General features: G+C 40.2%; 1 protein-coding gene across 4 annotated transcripts in view; it reads right to left on the reverse strand.

Moving 5' to 3' along the window:
- Positions 1 to 20,004, reverse strand: part of cntn4 (contactin 4) — a 170,357-nt gene that overhangs the window by 98,292 nt on the left and 52,061 nt on the right. For all 4 annotated transcript variants that reach the window (XM_014166358.2, XM_014166356.2, XM_014166357.2 and 1 more), the window contains one exon: positions 5,115 to 5,210. In XM_014166358.2, coding sequence (XP_014021833.1) covers positions 5,115 to 5,210 — 96 coding nt within the window. The remainder of the gene's footprint in view (positions 1 to 5,114; positions 5,211 to 20,004) is intronic.

Below are 20,004 nucleotides of genomic sequence, written 5' to 3' on the forward strand. Positions count from 1 at the left end.
TGCAAGAGCCCTGCAAAATGACCTCCAGCAGGCCACAAATGTGCATGTGTCTGCTCAAACGGTCAGAAACAGACTCCATGAGGATGGTATGAGGGCCCGACGTCCACAGGTGGGGGTTGTGCTTACAGCCCAACACCGTGCAGGACGTTTGGCATTTGCCAGAGAACACCAAGATTGGCAAATTCACCACTGGCGCCCTGTGCTCTTCACAGATGAAAGCAGGTTCACACAGAGCACGTGACAGACGTGACAGAGTCTGGAGACGCCGTGGAGAACGTTCTGCTGCCTGCAACATCCTCCAGCATGACCGGTTTGGCAGTGGGTCAGTCATGGTGTGGGGTGGCATTTCTTTGGGTGGCCGCACAGCCCTCCATGTGCTCGCCAGAGGTAGCCTGACTGCCATTAGGTACCGAGATGAGATCCTCAGACCCCTTGTGAGACCATATGCTGGTGCGGTTGGCCCTGGGTTCCTCCTAATGCAAGACAATGCTAGACCTCATGTGGCTGGAGTGTGTCAGCAGTTCCTGCAAGAGGAAGGCATTGATGCTATGGACTGGCCCGCCCGTTCCCCAGACCTGAATCCAATTGAGCACATCTGGGACATCATGTCTCGCTCCATCCACCAACGCCACGTTGCACCACAGACTGTCCAGGAGTTGGCGGATGCTTTAGTCCAGGTCTGGGAGGCGATCCCTCAGGAGACCATCCGCCACCTCATCAGGAGCATGCCCAGGCGTTGTAGGGAGGTCATACAGGCACGTGGAGGCCACACACACTACTGAGCCTCATTTTGACTTGTTTTAAGGACATTACATCAAAGTTGGATCAGCCTGTAGTGTGGTTTTCCACTTTAATTTTGAGTGTGACTCCAAATCCAGACCTCCATGGGTTGATAAATTGGATTTCCATTGATTATTTTGGTGTGATTTTGTTGTCAGCACATTCAACTATGTAAAGAAACAAGTATTTAATAAGATTATTTCTTTCATTCAGATCTAGGATGTGTTGTTTAAGTGTTCCCTTTATTTTTTTGAGCAGTATATTTTAGAATTGAGATTCTTCACTGTAGCCACTCTCTGCCTTGATGACAGCTTTGCACACTCTTGGTATTCTCTCAACCAGCTTCATGAGGTAGTCAATTAACAGGTGTACCTTGTTAAAAGTGAATTTGTGGAATTTCTTTATTTCTTAATGCGTTTGAGTCAATCAGTTATAGGGGGTAGGGGGGTATACAGAAGATAGCCCTATTTGGTAAAAGACCAAGTCCATAATATGGCAAGAACAGATCAAATAAGCAAAGAGAAATGACAGTCCATCATTACTTTAAGACATGAAGGTCAGTCAATGCGGAAAATGTCAAGAACTTTGAAAGTTTCTTCAAGTGCAGTTGCAAAAACCATCAAGCGCTATGATGAAACTGGCTCTCATGAGGACCGTCACAGGAAAGGAAGACCCAGAGTTACTTCTGCTGCAGAGGATAAGTTCATTAGAGTTACCAGTCTCAGAAATTGCAGCCCAAATAAATGCTTCACAGAGTTCAAGTAACAGACACATCTCAACATCAACTGTTCAGAGGAGACTGTGCCTTCATGGTCGAATTGCTGCAAAGAAACCACTACTAAAGGACACCAATAAGAAGAAGAGACTTGCTTCGGGCCAAGAAACACGAGCAACGGACATTAGACCGGTCAAAATTTGTCCTTTTTGGTTTGAAAAATGTGAGATGTTTGGTTCCAACCGCGTTGTGTGGGTGAACGGATGATCTCCGCATGTGTATTTCCCACCATAAAGCATGGAGGAGGAGGTGTTATGTTGTGGGGGCGTATTGCTGGTGACACTGTATTTGATTTATATAGAATTCAAGGCACACTTACCCAGCATGGCTACCACAACATTCTGCAGCGATATGCCATCCCATCTGGTTTGGGCATAGTGGGACTATCATTTGTTTTTCAACAGGACAATGACCCAACACACCTCCATGCGGTGCAAGGGCTATTTCACCAAGAAGGATGGATTGAGTGATGGATTGCTGCATATGATGACCTTGCCTCCACAATCCCCAGACCTCAACCAAATTGAGATGGCTTGGGATGAGTCGGACCACAGAGTGAAGGAAAAGCAGCCAACAAGTGCTCAGCATATGTGAGAACTCCTTCAAGACTGCTGTAAAAGCAGTCCAGGTTAAGCTGGTTGAGAGAATGCCAAAAGTGTGCAGAGCTGTCATCAAGGCAAAGGGTGGATATTTGAAGAATTTCAAATATAAAATACATTTTTTGATTACTATATGATTTTGGATACCATATCCTCTTAGGGCTAGGGGGCAGTATTTACACCGCCGGATAAAAAACGTACCCGATTTAATCTGGTTACTACTCCTACCCAGTAACTAGAATATGCATATACTTATTAGATATGGATAGAAAACACCCTAAAGTTTCTAAAACTGTTTGAATGGTGTCTGTGAGTATAACAGAACTCATATGGCAGGCAAAAACCTGAGAGATTCCTTTACAGGAAGTGGCCTGTCTGACCATTTATTGGCTTTCTTTGACATCTCTTTCCAAAACAAAGGATCTCTGCGGTAACGTGACACTTCCCACGGCTACCATAGGCTCTCAGAGCCCGGGAAAAAGCTGAATGTCGTCATTCCAGCCCCAGGCTGAAACACATTATCGCCTTTGTCAAGTGGCCGATCAGGGGACAGTGGGCTTAGGCGCGTGCACTGGTCGCCCCCGTCTTTCTTTTTTTTCCTCTGTTTACCGAAACGCAGATTCCCGGTCGGAATATTATCGCTTTTTTACGAGATAAATTGCATAAAAATTGATTTTAAACAGCGGTTGACATGCTTCGAAGTACGGTAATGGAATATTTAGAATTTTTTTGCCACGAAATGCGCCATGCTCGTAACCCTGATTTACCATTTCGGATAGTGTCTAGAACGCACGAACAAAACGCCGCTGTTTGGATATAACGATGGATTATTTGGGACCAAACCAACATTTGTTATTGAAGTAGAAGTCCTGGGAGTGCATTCTGATGAAGAACAGCAAAGGTAATAACATTTTTGTTATAGTAAATCTGATTTTGGTGAAGGCTAAACTTGCTGGGTGTCTAAATAGCTAGCCCGTGATGGCTGGGCTATGTACTTAGAATATTGCAAAATGTGCTTTCACCAAAAAGCTATTTTAAAATCGGACATATCGAGTGCAGAGATCTGTTATTTCACAGTTTTGATGTGTTCACTATTATTCTACAATGTAGAAAATAGTAAGAATAAAGAAAAACCCTTGAATGAGTAGGTGTTCTAAAGCTTTTGACCGGTAGTGTGTATGTATATATATATATATATATATATATATATATATATATATATATATATATATATATATATATATATATATAAAAATAATAATATTCAATAGCAATACAATGTTCATTCTTCATCAGCCACAGCATATTACTGTGGGTTGAAACTGTGTATAAAGTTCAGCCTTCACCATTCATCTCTCATGCAGAGATCTTCTGAATAAGGAACATGCAGACGCCAGACACCCTTTTCAAGTATAGGGAATACAAACGTATCCTCTTCACTTCTGAGATATTTTCAGTTTCTAAGAAGTGGTGATAACTAAAGCAATTCCTTTTGGTCTTTTAACTTGTTAAGAATTTATGAACAGAAGTGTGAGCTAAAATAGAAAATACAATATAAGCAAGTATGTTTCACAATGGAGAATATGCAGAAATTCAACTAGCTTTTGAAAAGTAATTAATGATTCTATTTCATCATGTAAGGATATTCAGCAGAAGTGAAAATGATAGTTCTCAGTTCTGATGGGTTAACAGTTCTTTGTGAGAAAGAAACTAAGACCAACCCATAGTAATTTGAACATTCCGTGGATATGAAGCACTTTTAAAGCTAGAATCTGCAGTTGCAAAATCCATTTTTGGACTTATGAATGAATGATATAAATGAATGACATACCCATTGATTCTTGAGGAATATAACTTACAAATGCCTCGTGAGCTTAGTTTAAATGTCATAACCCATCAGAACCCAAAATATTGTATAAGCTTGTTTTACTCCAATGTTTGGAAACAACGTAAATGTAAACAAACACTGTATAGCCAAAAAAACATGGTTAAAACTATTTTGATATAATGAATGGCCAGTCCTTGCATCAGCTCAGTCTAGGATTTTGAAAGTGATTACATTTCCCCATGTCCATCCTTCAACTTTTTACTAAAACTGAGGCGGGGTTGGGCTTTATTATTGTTTCAACTGCAGATTCTAGCTTTAATTGAGCAACACTGTCAACACAATTAATAAGATGTTAAAACACATGCTGTACTTTTAATGAATAAAAGTAATCAAACTGATATGGGAAAATAATATATTATATGCCATTTAGCAGTCGCTTTAATCCAAAGTGACTTACAGTCATGCATGCATACATTTTATGTAGGGATGTTCCCAGGAATCAAACTCACTATCCAGACGTTTGCAAGGGCCTTACTCTACCAACTGAGCTACAGAAGACGATGGAAGGTACAGAAAGCGCGAGGAGGCCTGACAGGTGGTTATATAAATTCATCTCAACACAGAGTCCCTCCTATGAAAGAGAGGTAGGACTCCAAGGCTGGTAGGGAGAGGAAGCTAAACTCTCTACAGAGGAGAATGGCTTAACACCCCATGGTTAGCAGAGGATGATAATGTTTGCGCAATCTATTTGATACCGGGAACGATCTGTTGGAGATCACTTGGCCTTGGCTCCCCACAGATGCTGGTAAAGAGGGTGTTGGTGAGCTATAGGCTAGTGGCACACAAACACCTTTGTCTCCCGAGGGCAGTTTGGCAAGCTAACACTTGCTGACGGTCTTAGGAACATGAGCAAGAGGAAGATAAGCAGCTCCAGGAGCCGAGAGCAGCAGAGAGGAGATGTCTGTCTGGAAACTCCACTCTCCGTTTCTGAGGCCTCAGCCTCGGACATATCTTAAGCTGTTAGAAAAGTTTCAATGTGTTCAGGAGAGAGAGAGACGTGTTATAGCCTGACAAGCAGGTGACAAAGTATGGCTCAGTTATCACTATAAAGAGTCAGTGGTTGGTTTCTTACCTCCAGAGTGAGACGGGGGACCACACAGCAGAACCACCCCCTGTCCCTCGCGAACTGACACCGAGCTTCTTCTGTGGGTCTTGAAGTTTTCCATGTCTGAAAAATAATAGGCATTATGTAATACTCCCTGCTGGATTGTGGCCCGACAAATCTTTGATAGTGTGCAAGACAAAACAAACAAAAACGACATGTTTGTGCAGAGCAAGAAAACAGAGCATACACATTTGAGAAATCAAAGGAAAAGAAAGACTAACTTTGGGTCAAATTGAAGCATCTCAGGTGTGCTGCCACTGTGCTGTACATCTAACATCTAACTTATCAAAAAGTAAACATTGGTCAGAAAGGAAAGTAGTGAGAAGTACACCTGCTCGTCGAACAGCTCATTTGGTGGAGGAGGAACAAGGGTCTGGGGTTGTTTTTCATGGTTCGGGCTAGGCCCCTTAGTTCCAGTGAAGGGAAATCTTAATGCTACAAACAGGTGAAACAGGAAACGGCCCTCCCCAAAACTGTTGCCACAAAATTGGAAGCACAGAATCGCCTATAATGTCATTGTATGCTGTAGCGTTAGGATTTCCGTTCACTGGAACTAAGGGGCCTAGTCTGAACCATTAAAAACAGCCCCAGTCTATTATTCCTCCTCCACCAAACTTTACAGTTGGCACTATGCATTGGGGCAGGTAGCGTTCTCCTGGAATCCGCAAAACCCACTGTGTTTCATGAAGCTCCCAACGAACAGTTTTTGTGCTGACGTTGCTTCTAGAGGCAGTTTGGAACTCGGTAGTGAGTGTTGTAACTGAGGACAGATGATTTTACGCGCTACGAGCATCAGCACTCGGTGGTCCCGTTCTGTGAGTTTGTGTGGCTGGGCAGTTGCTGCTCCTAGACGTTTCCACTTCACAATAACAGAACTTACAGTTGACCGTGCAGCTCTAACAGGAGAGAAATTTGATTAACTGACTTGTTGGAAAGGTGGCATCCTATGACTGTATCACGTTGAAAGTCATTCAGCTCTTCAGTATAGGCCATTCTACTGCCAAAGTGTGTCTACTGAAATTGCATGGCTGTGTGCTCGATTTCATACACCCATCAGCAACAGTTGTGGCTGAAATATCTGAATCCAATAATTTGAAGGGGTGTCCACAAACTTTTGGCAATGTAGTGTATATTTAGCTGGAGATGAATAGTCATGATGGAAATCCCTGTGAGCCTTGCCTTGTGCTGTACGTATACACATTTGGGGGTGGTAAACAGCCTTAAGCTCTGCCTCAGGCTAAATCCCCCTGTGACTGAGTGTTTACTGAGGGATCCCAAGCCTCAATGTGAGAATAATGTCACACACAGTTGCATCATTAGCTTCAGCCCGGATGTTTTGATAGTCCAATAAAAATAATACTAATACAAATAGTTCAAAAATTCAAAAATCATGTTAAACACCATTATTGCACACAGAGTGAGTCCATGCAACTTACAATGCCTGCTTTCCACATTTTGCCTGCTTTCCACATATTCTAAAATGTATAAAATATTTTTTTCCCCCTCATCAATCTACACACAATACCCCATAATGGCAAAGCAAACACAGATTTTCTTACATTTTTTGCTTTAAGATAAAACACTGAAATGTCACATTTACACACAGTTGAAGTCGGAAGTTTACATACACCTTCGCCAAATACATTTAAACTCAGTTTTTCACAATTCCTGACATTTAATCCTAGTAGAAATTCCCTGTTTTAGGTCAGTTAGGAACACCACTTTATTTTAAGAATGTGAAATGTCAGAATAATAGTAGAGAGAATGATTTATTTCAGCTTTTATTTCTTTCATCACATTCCCAGTGGGTCAGAAGTTTACATACACTCAACTAGTATTTGGTAGCATTGCCTTTAAATTGTTTAACTTGGGTCAAACGTTTCGGGTAGCCTTCCACAAGCTTCCCACAATAAGTTGGGTGAACTTTGGCCCATTCCTCCTGACAGAGCAGGTGTAACTAAGTCAGATTTGTAGGCCTCCTTGCTCCCACACGCTTTTTCAGTTCTGCCCACTAATTTTCTATAGGATTGAGGTCAGGGCTTTGTGATGGCCACTCCAATACCTTGACTTTGTTGTCCTTAAGCTATTTTGCCACAACTTTGGAAGTATGCTTGGGGTCATTCTCCATTTGGAAGACCCATTTGCGACCAAGCTTTAACTTCCTGACTAATGTCTTGAGATGTTGCTTCAATATATCCACATCATTTTCCTTCCTCATGACGCCATCTATTTTGTGAAGCGCACCAGTCCCTTCTGCAGCAAAGAACCCCCACAGCATGATGCTGCCATCCCCGTGCGTCACGTTTGGAATGGTGTTCTTTGGCTTGCAAGCATCCCCCTTTTTCCTCCAAACATAATGATGGTCATTATGGCCAAACAGTTCTATTTTTGTTTCATCAGACCAGAGGACATTTCTCCAAAAAGTACGATCTTTGTCCCCATGTGCAGTTGCAAACCGTGGTCTGGCTTTTTTATGGCGGTTTTGGAGCAGTGGCTTCTTCCTTTCAGGTTATGTTGATATATGACTCGTTTTACTGTGGATTTAGATACTTTGTACCTGTTTCCTCCAGCATCTTCACAAGGTCCTTTGCTGTTGTTCTGGGATTGATTTGCACTTTTCGCACCAAAGTACGTTCATCTCTAGGAGACAGAACACGTCTCCTTCCTGAGCGGTATGACGGCTGCGTGATCCTATGGTGTTTATACTTGGGTACTATTGTTTGTACAGATGAATGTGGTATCTTCAGGCGTTTGGAAATTGCTCCCAAGGATGAACCAGACTTATGGAGGTCTACAATTTTTTTCTGAGGTCTTGGCTGATTTCTTTTGATTGACCAATGATGTCAAGCAAAGAGCCACTGAGTTTGAAGGTAGGCCTTGAAATACATCCACACCTCCAATTTACACAAATTATGTCAATTAGCCTATCAGAAGCTTCTAAAGCCATTACATAATTTTCAGGAATTTTCCAAACTGTTTAAAGGCACAGTCAACTTAGTGTATGTAAACTTCTGACCCAGTGGAATTGTGATTCTGTGAATTTTAAGTGAAATAATCTGTCTGTAAACAATTGTTGGAAAAATTACTTGTGTTATGCACAAAGTAGATGTCCTAACCGACTTGTCAAAACTATAGTTTGTTAACAAGAAAATTGTGGAGTGGTTGAAAAAAGAGTTTCAATGACTTTTATATTTTATTTAGTCCATTTTAGAATACGGCCGTAAAGTAACAAAAAGTGGAAAAAGTCAAGGGGTCTGAATACTTTCCGAAGGCACTGTATATACAGTACCAGTCAAAAGTTTGGACACACCTACTCATTCCAGGGTTTTTCTTTATTTTACTATTTTCTACATTGTAGCATAATAGTGAAGACATCAAAACTATTAAATAACTCAAATGGAATCATGTAGTAACCAAAAAAGTGTTAAACAAATCAAAATATATTTTGTATTTGAGACACTTCAAAGTAGCCACCCTTAGCCTTGATGACAGCTTTACACACTCTTGGCATTCTCTCAACTAGGTTCATTAGGTAGTCACCTGGAATGCATTTCAATTAACAGGTGTGCCTTGTTAAAAGCTAATTTATGGAAATTCTTTCTTTCTTAATGCGTTTGAGCCAATCAGTTGTGTTGTGACAAGGTAGGGGTTTCATACAGAAGATAGCCCTATTTGGTAAAAGACCAAGTCCATATTATGGCAAGAACAGATCAAATAAGCAAAGAGAAACAACAGTCCATCATTACTTTAAGACATGAAGGTCAGTCAATGCGGAACATTTCAAGAACTTTGAAACTTTCTTCAAGTGCAGTTGCAAAAACCATCATGTGCTATGTTGAGTACCGCCACAGGAAAGGAAGACCCAGAGTTACCTCTGCTGCAGAGGATAAGTTCATTAGAGTTACCAGCCTCAGAAATTGCAGCCCAAATAAATGCTTCACAGAGGTATGGACTGACACATCTCAACATCAACATTAACAAGGAGACCGGGTGAATCAAGCCTTAATGGTCGAATTGCTGCAAAGAACCCACTACTAAAGGACCGCAATAAGAAGGGACTTGCTTGGGCCAAGAAAATGAGCAATGGACATTAGACCGGTGGAAATCTGTCCTTTGGTCTTTGTGAGACACAAAGTAGGTGAACGGATGATCTCCACATGTGTGGTTCCCACCGTGAAGCATGGAGGAGGTGTGATGGAATTCAAGGCACATTTAACCAGCATGACTACCACGGCATTCTGCAGCGATACGCCATCCCATCTGGTTTGCGCTTAGTGGAATTATAATTCGTTTTTTAACAGGACATACTTCCAGGTTGTGTAAGAACTATTTGACCAAGAAGGAGAGTGATGGAGTGCTGCTTGAGATGACCTGCCCTCCACAATCACCTGACCTCAACCTAATTGAGATGGAGTATCTAAAATCTCAAATATATTTTCATTTGTTTAACACTTTTTTTGGTTATATATATATATATATTGTTTTTGGTTGAGATTTCACAACGCAGTGGACCGCTCACGTCCCTTGACCTCTTCCCCAGACCTACAGCACCGTTTAGATGTCAATGTCATCACTTAGCAAAACGCCTGTCACTCAGTCAGAGTCTGCAGAGCAAATATAGATATTCTGAACTTCTTCAAAAAGAGAGGCAGAAAAAGTGAGCAGGTTGAGCATGAGCAGGCAGCAGTGATTGAGAGGGCAGAACAGCCAGAAAGTCAAAGTGCAGCCACAGCAGCAGCAGGTTTAGCCACAGGTTTGTGCAGGGAAGGTGGTAGCTAATGCTAATAAGCTAATGTTAGTGCTCAGCCTCCTTACGTTATTGGGTGTCAGACAGAGTTATTTAACAGTATATTTTGTAAATGGACAAGCTAAGGATGATGATATAAGTCATGATATTAGGAAAAGTGTTTATTTCCAGCGAGTGTATTTGATGGGTTTCGTTTCTGTAGCTAGCTTTGCTGGCCAGCCACTTTGCTAGCTACTGGCTGGCTAGCTAGCTCAAATCAAATCAAATTGTATTTGTCACATACACATGGTTAGCAGATGTTAACGCGAGTGTTGCGAAATTCTTGTTCTGAGACTGAAGAGCTGAGAGAACGCTTTTCTGACTGAAGTAGTGCCCCCCGTGGACTAAAGTTGAACTTTACTACAACTAGATATTTAACCCTGTTTAAAATGGGCAATGTTGAGGTGGTAGAATTGAAAAAATGAAATGAATCATAGAGGTCTTATTCCATTCTACAGGTAAACATGCTTGTCTCATGTCTGTTATTTCCATATACAGTAGTCTATGCAACTATTTGTAAAATACTGCCAATTATTAAAACAGTTAAATTATTTGTATTTGTATTCAGATTATTACAACAAGTTATAACAATGAATTGAAACAATTGGACACTTCAGTGAATTAATTTAACAACAGAGTTTTAAACTGCCCGATTGACACCAGGAAATCCAGGTGTAATTTGTTTTGTAAGGCATTCCATAAATGTGGTGCGTTAAGACTAAAAGCGGATTTACCAAATGTTGTGGAGACAAGCGGGACCTCGAGAGTTAACCAACATTTCAACAGGGAAGTGAGGTATATTGGACGCTTGTGGAGCAGAGCTTTGTAAACAAGAAGGGAGTAATGAAGTGATCTACAGGATCTACTTCATTGAGCTTTTATTTGTTTTACTCTTTTTAATCACTTAGCTACATACTTTTTCTATTGTTGTTGCATTGTCGAGAGGCGAACCTGCAAGTTAGCATTCCATTGCACTGCGTACTCTTTTTATATCATGTGTATATGACAAATAAACAAACTTGGACTTGAATTTAGAAGGGAAGCGGGTCATTCTATGAGCATGAGAAAACCGCTATACACAAATCTACAATGGTGTCTTGGAAGAGAGACACGTGATCATATACAAATGTACGCCAGGTTTGAAATGATTATGTTATATAGTAAAAATATTATATCTGTTTGGCCTTCTTGCAGTCAATTTCTTGCGGTCCACAAGTTTGGAAACCCTGTAGTAAACATTGTTCAATCAATTGAACACTCTACACAAACAACCATTTGATTAGCACTCCTATTACATCTTGGATATTTAATAGACTGTCAAACAGCATATACAACACGGTGCAACCATATAAGAATCACTACCACATGATTATTACAGTTATCCACACTAGATTACAATCATTGTTGCACGGCTGAGCCTGCCTAAAAAAAATATCACAGCTGAGGCAGACGGAAAAATAACTTTCATCATGTAATTTCACGTCTGAAATTATGAAGTCATAGTCTTGGGAACATCAAAAAGGCGATATTAGACCCAAAATGTTGCGGATAAAACCAATAAGGGCCAAATAAATAGGGGCTCCAAAACAAATAAGGACTCCAGTATGCAGAAGGTATTTTGCTTAGCCTAAGTCACACATGAAGGATTTTAATGGCTCCAGTGGTTATCAGGTTTCGATTGTGTTTTATTCATCACTCTCACTACCGCAAACATTACAAAGCAATTCAAAAATGGCTTAGAAACTAAAATTACCTTTTTATTGAAACTAATTTATGTTTGACAATTGATGGAAAACAATAACAGGTCGCAACGGTCTCCTGCAATTTCCCTCGCCATTGTTGCCCGGCGGATCTGGGTAAAGGTAATTCGGAGAGCAAAGAACAGTCTTCATGGATGAGTGTGCAGAGCGTCTCGGGTGGGACCTGGATAAATATGGGAACTGCAATCGGGAACTTCTCAATGCTTTTCAAGAGGCTGTGAGCAGTGATTCGATTTGGAATAATGCCATACCTACCACAGACATGAAAGGAGCAGTTCCGCAAAACTGTTTGGGGGGGAAAAAAGCTGCACAGACAGGTACTGTAGATATCACACAAAGACAAAACAGCTGCAGTCGAGCTTGTGGACAAATTCCCCTGATTTTCCTCTTCTCCCCTTTGATATTTCCCAAACACTACTGAATGTTCCATTTTGTTTATTTGTATTGACACTGCTTAAAGTGGGGACAGTATGAATTTAACCAGTGGTAATTTACTGCAAGTGAAACCTGTCTACACAAAAATGGGCCAAGTTCGAATGAATTTGACCGTTGGGTACACAGACGGCGTTAAGAAGGACATTCATACTGTATCTTTCTAGCACAGGGAACGACGAGACATTTATTTGATAACGGGTGATATCACAGATTTAAGAGCACCTATTGTTCAAATTGGATGAATTAACCTTAATTAACCTTGCTCTGTAATATGCTCCATATTGTCATGTCACCTCGAGCAGCGATGCAGGAATGAAAGCTCTCTTTCCAGGGCGACTCAATGGAAAAGTCTTGAGCGTCTCTCTCTGCAACCAACCCAACCTGCTTTGAAACTATATTGCTGATTAGTTCTGCTCCAGGAGCAGATTTAAATGTAAAATTACTGGGCTCACTGATTTATGAAGAGGACTATAAGGTCAGCTAATATATGTCATACTGACTATGGGACAAGTCTATTAGGAGGCAGGCTGTAATTATTTCTTAAAACATAAATCTCCTCTGAACCCATGCAAGAACACACTTTTGCTAATAGCTATTTGAGACTCTTAAGCTCTATTAAGAAAATATATTCCTTGCAACTTCTCACAGATTAATATGAGATTTGGCAATTTGGAGTCAATTATATGCATCTACCTCCGCAATTGAACTGATGAAAAAAAAAGGAATGAATGAATCTGATATTTTCTTTCTCACTGCAAAAAGAGAGATGTATTTTGTTGATACCACGCCATTAAACTGCACACTGGTAGAAAATCACTACAACGTTTATCCCATTTTGGAATAATTTTGGTTGAATACATTCTATTCTGAACATATTCTACTACCTCCAAAACTGTTTCATATGCTATGGCAGTTCAAAGTGTTTCTATATTTCAACTATAGACAGTACTACTGGTAAAAGAGAATGTGATCTCTGGACTGACTGGGCTTAATTGTCTGCAAGTGAACTCTCCATTTGGAAAGTCTAGACTGCTTGACTTTTCTCTATCAAAACACAAATTTAATGAATGACTTTCCAATGTCCCGTGCATGAGGGCCCATGGAGGTAATTCTGTGTCTATATTGGTCCAATCTTGGTACCGGGGGATTGGTAACAAAAGGTTTGGAGTGGCACTGCCGCCCTCTTTCATCTCAACACAGGATGGGGTGCTAGATAAAAGCCACAGAAAGCCTAGGAAATAGAGAGCCTAAAGGAACAAAGTGGACAAAAGCATTGGACATCTAAGGTGCTGAATTAATTTAACAAAGTATCTTTTTGGGCATTATTTGGGATCGAGATAAAAGCCATCGCAGTAAAAAGAAGCAGTACTGGGACCACTTCACTGCAAGTGCAGGAGGCCATTTTTTGATCATCCTGATAAAACACACACACACACACACACACACACACACACACACACACACACACACACACACACACACACACACACACACACACACACACACACACACACACACACACACACACACACACACAAAAAGAATGATAGTAGTAAAATTCACTGTGCCCCCTCCTGTCCTGAAAGCCAAAACAGAGCAAACAAACCATTGTTGCAAAAAGGGCCTGAAGAGCCAAGCTGAAATCCTTAATACAGTATGATACAGAGGAGAGGAGCCTCTGCAGAGTCAGAGCGCCCAGTGCTGGGGAGGGACTTGACCAAATGCATGCTCCTCTAGGCACACAGCTGTGCTCGTGCTCTTTTTGTTCAAAAGAAAGCATGCGGACAGCCTTCAAGGGACATTTCAAATAATTCACATCAGTCGCAACAAAAATAACAGGCCTTGTATATGTTGGCATTGAACTACTCTTCGCCATGATTTCTTTTGAGAAATACAAAAGGAAATATATAAATAAATACAAATCAAGTGAGAAAAATATTTGCTTCGTAGTATCAAGACTGGTTACGTCTTTCGATTCTATCTAAACATACACACGAGAGAGGAAAAACAGAAGACACTAGCAATACAATAACGTAGGTCTATGTCCATAATGGAACCAGCTAACTACAATAAATCACAGTTTGAATGTGACTCTTTATCCAATTAGCGTCCATTATTTTAAGGGTGGGATGACATTACACACAATGATCCAGATGAACCTGATGATCACATCCCAGCTATATGAGCATTCTAAATGCCAGGACAACTTATCATACTTCAACAAGGCTGTCCAAGCAGAACAATGGGATTCATTACGCAACCAACTCCTGGAGGTACGATTTACTACCGTGATGGGGGCAGAGCTAAAGGGACTGAGGGTCTATTTCAATGATGTTCTACTCTAGTACCTATCGCACACCATAAACCACATATTTAAATAAGTTTGTCATCATGACTTGATCTTTGGAAGTAGATGTGTTGCTATCAGATATGACATTTTGTTGATGATGATCTGTTTTTGTTTGACATGGACCATAGTACTATATCTGTTGTTGCTAGTCTTCTCTACCCCTTCAGTTCGGAAAGCAATTTTGATCTTTTAAGACACTTTGGCCACAGTATCTCTATTTGAGGTATAGAGTGTGGTATTCTTTCTCCTCGCAGCAGGCTGTGTAGGGGCCATAGCTGGGTCTCCTTGATGGTCGAGATCCTGGGGAGGCTTTTGATCGTTTCCACATCCTTCCCTTTCCGTTGAACTCAGAAACCAAACCCGGAGGATTTGCAGGGGATTGAAAGTTAGACTCATCTTAGCACGCTTAACTTACTGCACCTGGGTTAACTGGATTTGACATCGCATCATAGAGTAGGTTCAAATGTGCAGTAATGACTGATCTTTCTTTTCATTTTGTTCTTATCAAAGAAGAAGCATTTAAAGCCACAAGGTGGAGAAATGTACATCATATCTGATGCAAGTGAATACAGTACTGTGCAGATACAGTACCTGCATTCTATTAAGGAAAAAGTTTAAATAGCTGGTAGATATTTACCCTTCATTAACTCAGTTTACTGTGCTCTCTCTATACACATTATCACAACAGCTGGAGAGTAATGTTTAGGAATTATTCACATTTAAATGAGGGATTCATGTACTGTATATCCTCCAGGGCTTGTGGTCTGCTCTTGTGACTTAGTGGGATTTTCACACCATGTTCAGTAAATCTAGGATTCTCAAATCTCTGGATGAACAGGGCTCGTATAAATCTAGAGCCCAGAGGAAGAAAAGGGAAATAAAACCAGCAAATCTGCAATTGCACATGTTCTGTGAGAGAAATACATACACGCTCTATGAATATAAACTAAAAACAACTAAGGACCGTTTTCTGGCAAAAAATACACTACCGGTCAAAAGTTTTAGAACACCTACTCATTCAAGGATTTTTCTTTGTTTGACTTTTTTCTACATTCTAGAATAATAGTGAAGACATCAAAACTATGAAATAACACATACGGAATCATTTAGTAACCAAAAAAGTGTTAAACAAATCAAAATATATTTTGTATTTGAGATTCTTCAAATAGCCACCCTTTACCTTCATGACAGCTTTGCACACTCTTGGCATTCTCTCAACCAGCTTCACCTGGAATGCTTTTCCAACAGTCTTGAAGGAGTTCCCACATATGCTGAGCACTCGTTGGATGCTTTTCCTTCACTCTGTGGCCCGACTCATCCCAAACCATCTCAATTTGGTTGGGGTCGGGGGATTGTGGAGGCCAGGTCATCTGATGCAACACTCCATCACTCTCCTTCTTGGTAAAATAGCCCTTACACAGCCTGGAGGTGTGTTGGGTCATTGCGCAAACCAGATGGGATGGCGTATCGTTGCAGAATGCTGTGGTAGCCATGCTGGTTTATCAAAGACAGTGTCACCAGCAAAGCACCCCTACACCATTGCACATCCTCCTCCATGCTTTACGGTGGGAAATACACATGCGGAGATAATCCATTCACCCACACCTTGTCTCACAAAGACACGGTGGTTGGAACCAAAAATCTCCAGATGGGATGGCGTATCGTTGCAGAATGCTGTGGTAGCCATGCTGGTTAATCAAAGACTGTCACCAGCAAAGCACCCCCACACCATTGCACATCCTCCTCCATGCTTTACGGTGGGAAATACACATGCGGAGATAATCCATTCACCCACACCTCGTCTCACAAAGACACGGTGGTTGGAACCAAAAATCTCCAATTTGGACTCCAGACTAAAGGACAGATTTTCACCGGTCTAATGTCCATTGCTCGTGTTTCTTGGCCAAAGCAAGTCTCTTCTTCTTATTGGTGTCCTTTAGTAGTGGTTTCTTTGCAGCAATTCAACCATGAAAGCCTGATTCAGACAGTCTCCTCTGAACAGGTGATGTTGAGATGTATCTGTTACATAAACTCTGTGAAGCATTTATTTGGGCTGCAATTTCTGAGGCTGGTAACTCTAATGAACTTATCCTCTGCAGCAGAGGTAACTCTGGGTCTTCCATTCCTGTGGCGGTCCTCATGAGAGCCAGTTTCATCATAGCGCTTGATGGTTTTTGTTACTGCACTTGAAGAAACTTTCAAAGTTCTTGAAATGTTCATATTGACTGACCTTCATGTCTTAAAGTAATAATGGACTGTTGTTTCTCTTTGCTTATTTGATCTGTTCTTTCCATAATATGGACTTGGTCTTTTACCAAATAGGGCCATCTTCTGTATACCCCCCCCTACCTTGTCACAACACAACTGATTGGCTCAAACGCATTCAGAAGGAAATGTACTTTTAAGAAGGCACATCTGTTACTTGAAATGCATTCCATTAGACTACCTCATAAAGCTGGTTGAGAGAATGCCAATAGTGTGCAAAGCTGTCATCAAGGTAAAGGGTGGCTATTTGAAGAATTTCAAATATAACATTTCTTTTGAGTTATTAACACTTTTTTAGTTACTACATGATTCCATATGTGTTATTTATAGTTTTGATGTCTTCACCATTATTCTACAATGTAGAAAATAGTAAAAATAAAGAAAAACCCTTGAATGTGTAGGTGTTTTAAAACTGTCTGTACTAACATACTTTTATCCGGACCCACATTTCCATTTCCATTGCCAACAAATACCTTCTCTATAACAAATGATTGGTAAGTTTTCAGTCTAACACTATAGTCAAACTTGAATACACTGTTTAACAACGTATCACATTCAAAGCATGACCTTTGTTTTTGTTTCCACGTAACAACTGAACTCTGTGACTCAGACACATTGGATATACAAGCTATTCATCAGTATGAATTATGGGTGTACATCTTTTACATAATCACTGATAATGAATCAATAGAAATACTTATCAAGGCCAGACGGTATTGAGTGAGAGAGTGGCCCTCTATTCATCAGTTAGCCATGCCTCAGCCAGCAGACAGGACCTACTCCTCACCGGCAGCACCATCATCCATCAAAAGTTCAGAGAGGGAAGGGTAACGGCAAATTATTTGGAGCACCGCCACTCTCATGTAACCTTGACGGTCCAGTAGAATATCTAGAGGAACATAACTTTTTCCAACTGAAGAATATGTACCTATTGAAACTTTACACTGTACACTTAGAAAAAAGGGTTCCAAAAGGGTTCTTCGGCTGTCCCCATAGGATAACCCTTTTTGGTTCCAGGCAGAACCCTTTTTGGTTCTATGTAAAACCTTTTTGGGTTTCATGTAGAACCCTCGGTAGAAAGGGTTCTACATGGAACCCAAAAGGGTTCTACCTGGAACCAAAAAGGGTTCTTCAAAAGGTTTTCCTATGGTGACAGCCAAAGAACCATTTAAGGTTCTAGATAGCACCTTTATCTCTAAGAGTGTAGGAAGCAGAGTGCTGATTGTTGTCCATGCTGAAATTCAGACCATAGTATTACTAGTCGACCAAAAAATATATCCAAACATGACTGCCAAATCACTTACATGTAAGCAGATGCAGTTGGTTTAAGATATTCCTAGATATTTCTGATAAGAAAGTCCAACAAAGTGCCATTATTATGCACTTTGAGATTATTCTTGTATAATGAAAAGCACTTTACACATGTAATAAATGATTGTTAATTATTATGTTTTATTTTAGACAGCTCTTCCCCTGTGCTCAATGTCACTTCAAGTTCATAGACATGGAAATGAGCAGATGGAAAACTAGCCATTGGTTTAAAGTGAGCGAGGCAGGAAGCAACAGTTCCAACATCAGAGGATTTGCATTCACAGAGCAAACAAATTGAACATTACATCAATCAGGGTGAGTATATCCTAAGGGTGTGAAGAAGTTGTGAGGAATAAATGATACATCCCATGAATATTAAGAGATAAAATTAATTCTGAATATTAACACCAGAATGAAATAAACATGACAGTTGTTGTACAAAATGGAAAAGGATTGATACAGTGTTGAAAGGGGCTGGATGAGATGAACATGACAGTTGTTGTACAAAATGGAAAGGGATTGATACAGTGTTGAAAGGGGCTGGATGAGATATACATGACAGTTGTTGTATAAAATGGAAAGGGATTGATACAGTGTTGAAAGGGGCTGGATGAGATATACATGACAGTTGTTGTATAAAATGGAAAGGGATTGATACAGTGTTGAAAGGGGCTGGATGAGATAAAGATGAGTTACAGTGGGTGAAAGATTGTCAAAAACCTAAGAAAATAAATCTTCTTATTTAATCATCCTTTGCATTCTTAAACAATTTTTATGTTCAGCCAGTCATTCCTTGATAAACCCAAGGAAATTCATCACAACAATTATGTATTTTAAAAAAGATTACAGTACACAAGAAACATGATTAAAACACTATGCATGAGGTTCACGTTCAATGCTGATTTGAATTTTTTTTACCCAGAACTCAATTACTGAATTAGGAAGCAGAGCTTGTCCTTGAGACAACATCAGTGCGTCCGTAATGACAATGATCCATTTCCTATGGATCTAACTGACAAGGCTTTCAATATCTGTGCAATTAAAGCAAGCCAATTCAGGAGGAAAGGCAGAGAAACACATATCTCCTTGAAGTATTTGATGTTCATTGTTCTTGGTCTCTTTTTATTATCTCAACTTTGCAAGGTCAAGCTCCAGTGGAATAATCACAGAGCATATTTTAAAACACTAAATAGCCAACTTTCATTACGCTTCTCTGGAAGAAGATGGTATTGATTGAAGCCATATCTCCATAGAATTCATTTTAAGAGCAATAACATATTTCATTCATTTAATCTGCACATGGACAGAATGTATTTTTGATTGAGCTGAAGCGGGCTCACTGACGTAGCACACGCCACCGCAGCCCCCACACGCGGTGGAACGAGCTTTCGATTTTGTTGCATTATTTTATAAGGGAAAAGATTTGTTTTTATTCATTTCCATGTCGGCTCTTTGCCTAGAAACACCCTTGTCCGTAGCAAAGGGTCCCAATTTCAAACTCTCCAAAAAACGGTTTAAAATGTATTAACGGGCAAAAATGTATATTAACTGAAAAATTATAGGATGTCATTTCTTGGAATAGCCCTCTGCGACTTGAAAGAATATTTCTCTCAAAACTTTGATTCCTAAAATATGTGTCCAGAGATTTGGTTGACTTAATCAGGAATGAGCAGGGTCAGCTATACCACAAGGACCCCTTATTCATGTCCTCATTACATGTTATGCAACAAAACCACTCATGGTCTGTAAAGTTCTCTACTTTTGATAGATTAAAACAAAGAATATTGGAATCACCATAGTGACAACCATAATCTGTCAACTCCATCTGCCTGATAGACTATGGTATGAATTTTGGTCCAAATATGTCACATTTAATTAGGTTTTAGAGTTATAAAGCAACTGAGGAAAAACAAAATTGCTACTGTGTACACCACTTGAGTAAAGTTTTTG

Source organism: Salmo salar, chromosome ssa22 (genome assembly GCF_905237065.1).
Source record: "Salmo salar chromosome ssa22, Ssal_v3.1, whole genome shotgun sequence".
NCBI lineage: Eukaryota > Metazoa > Chordata > Actinopteri > Salmoniformes > Salmonidae > Salmo > Salmo salar.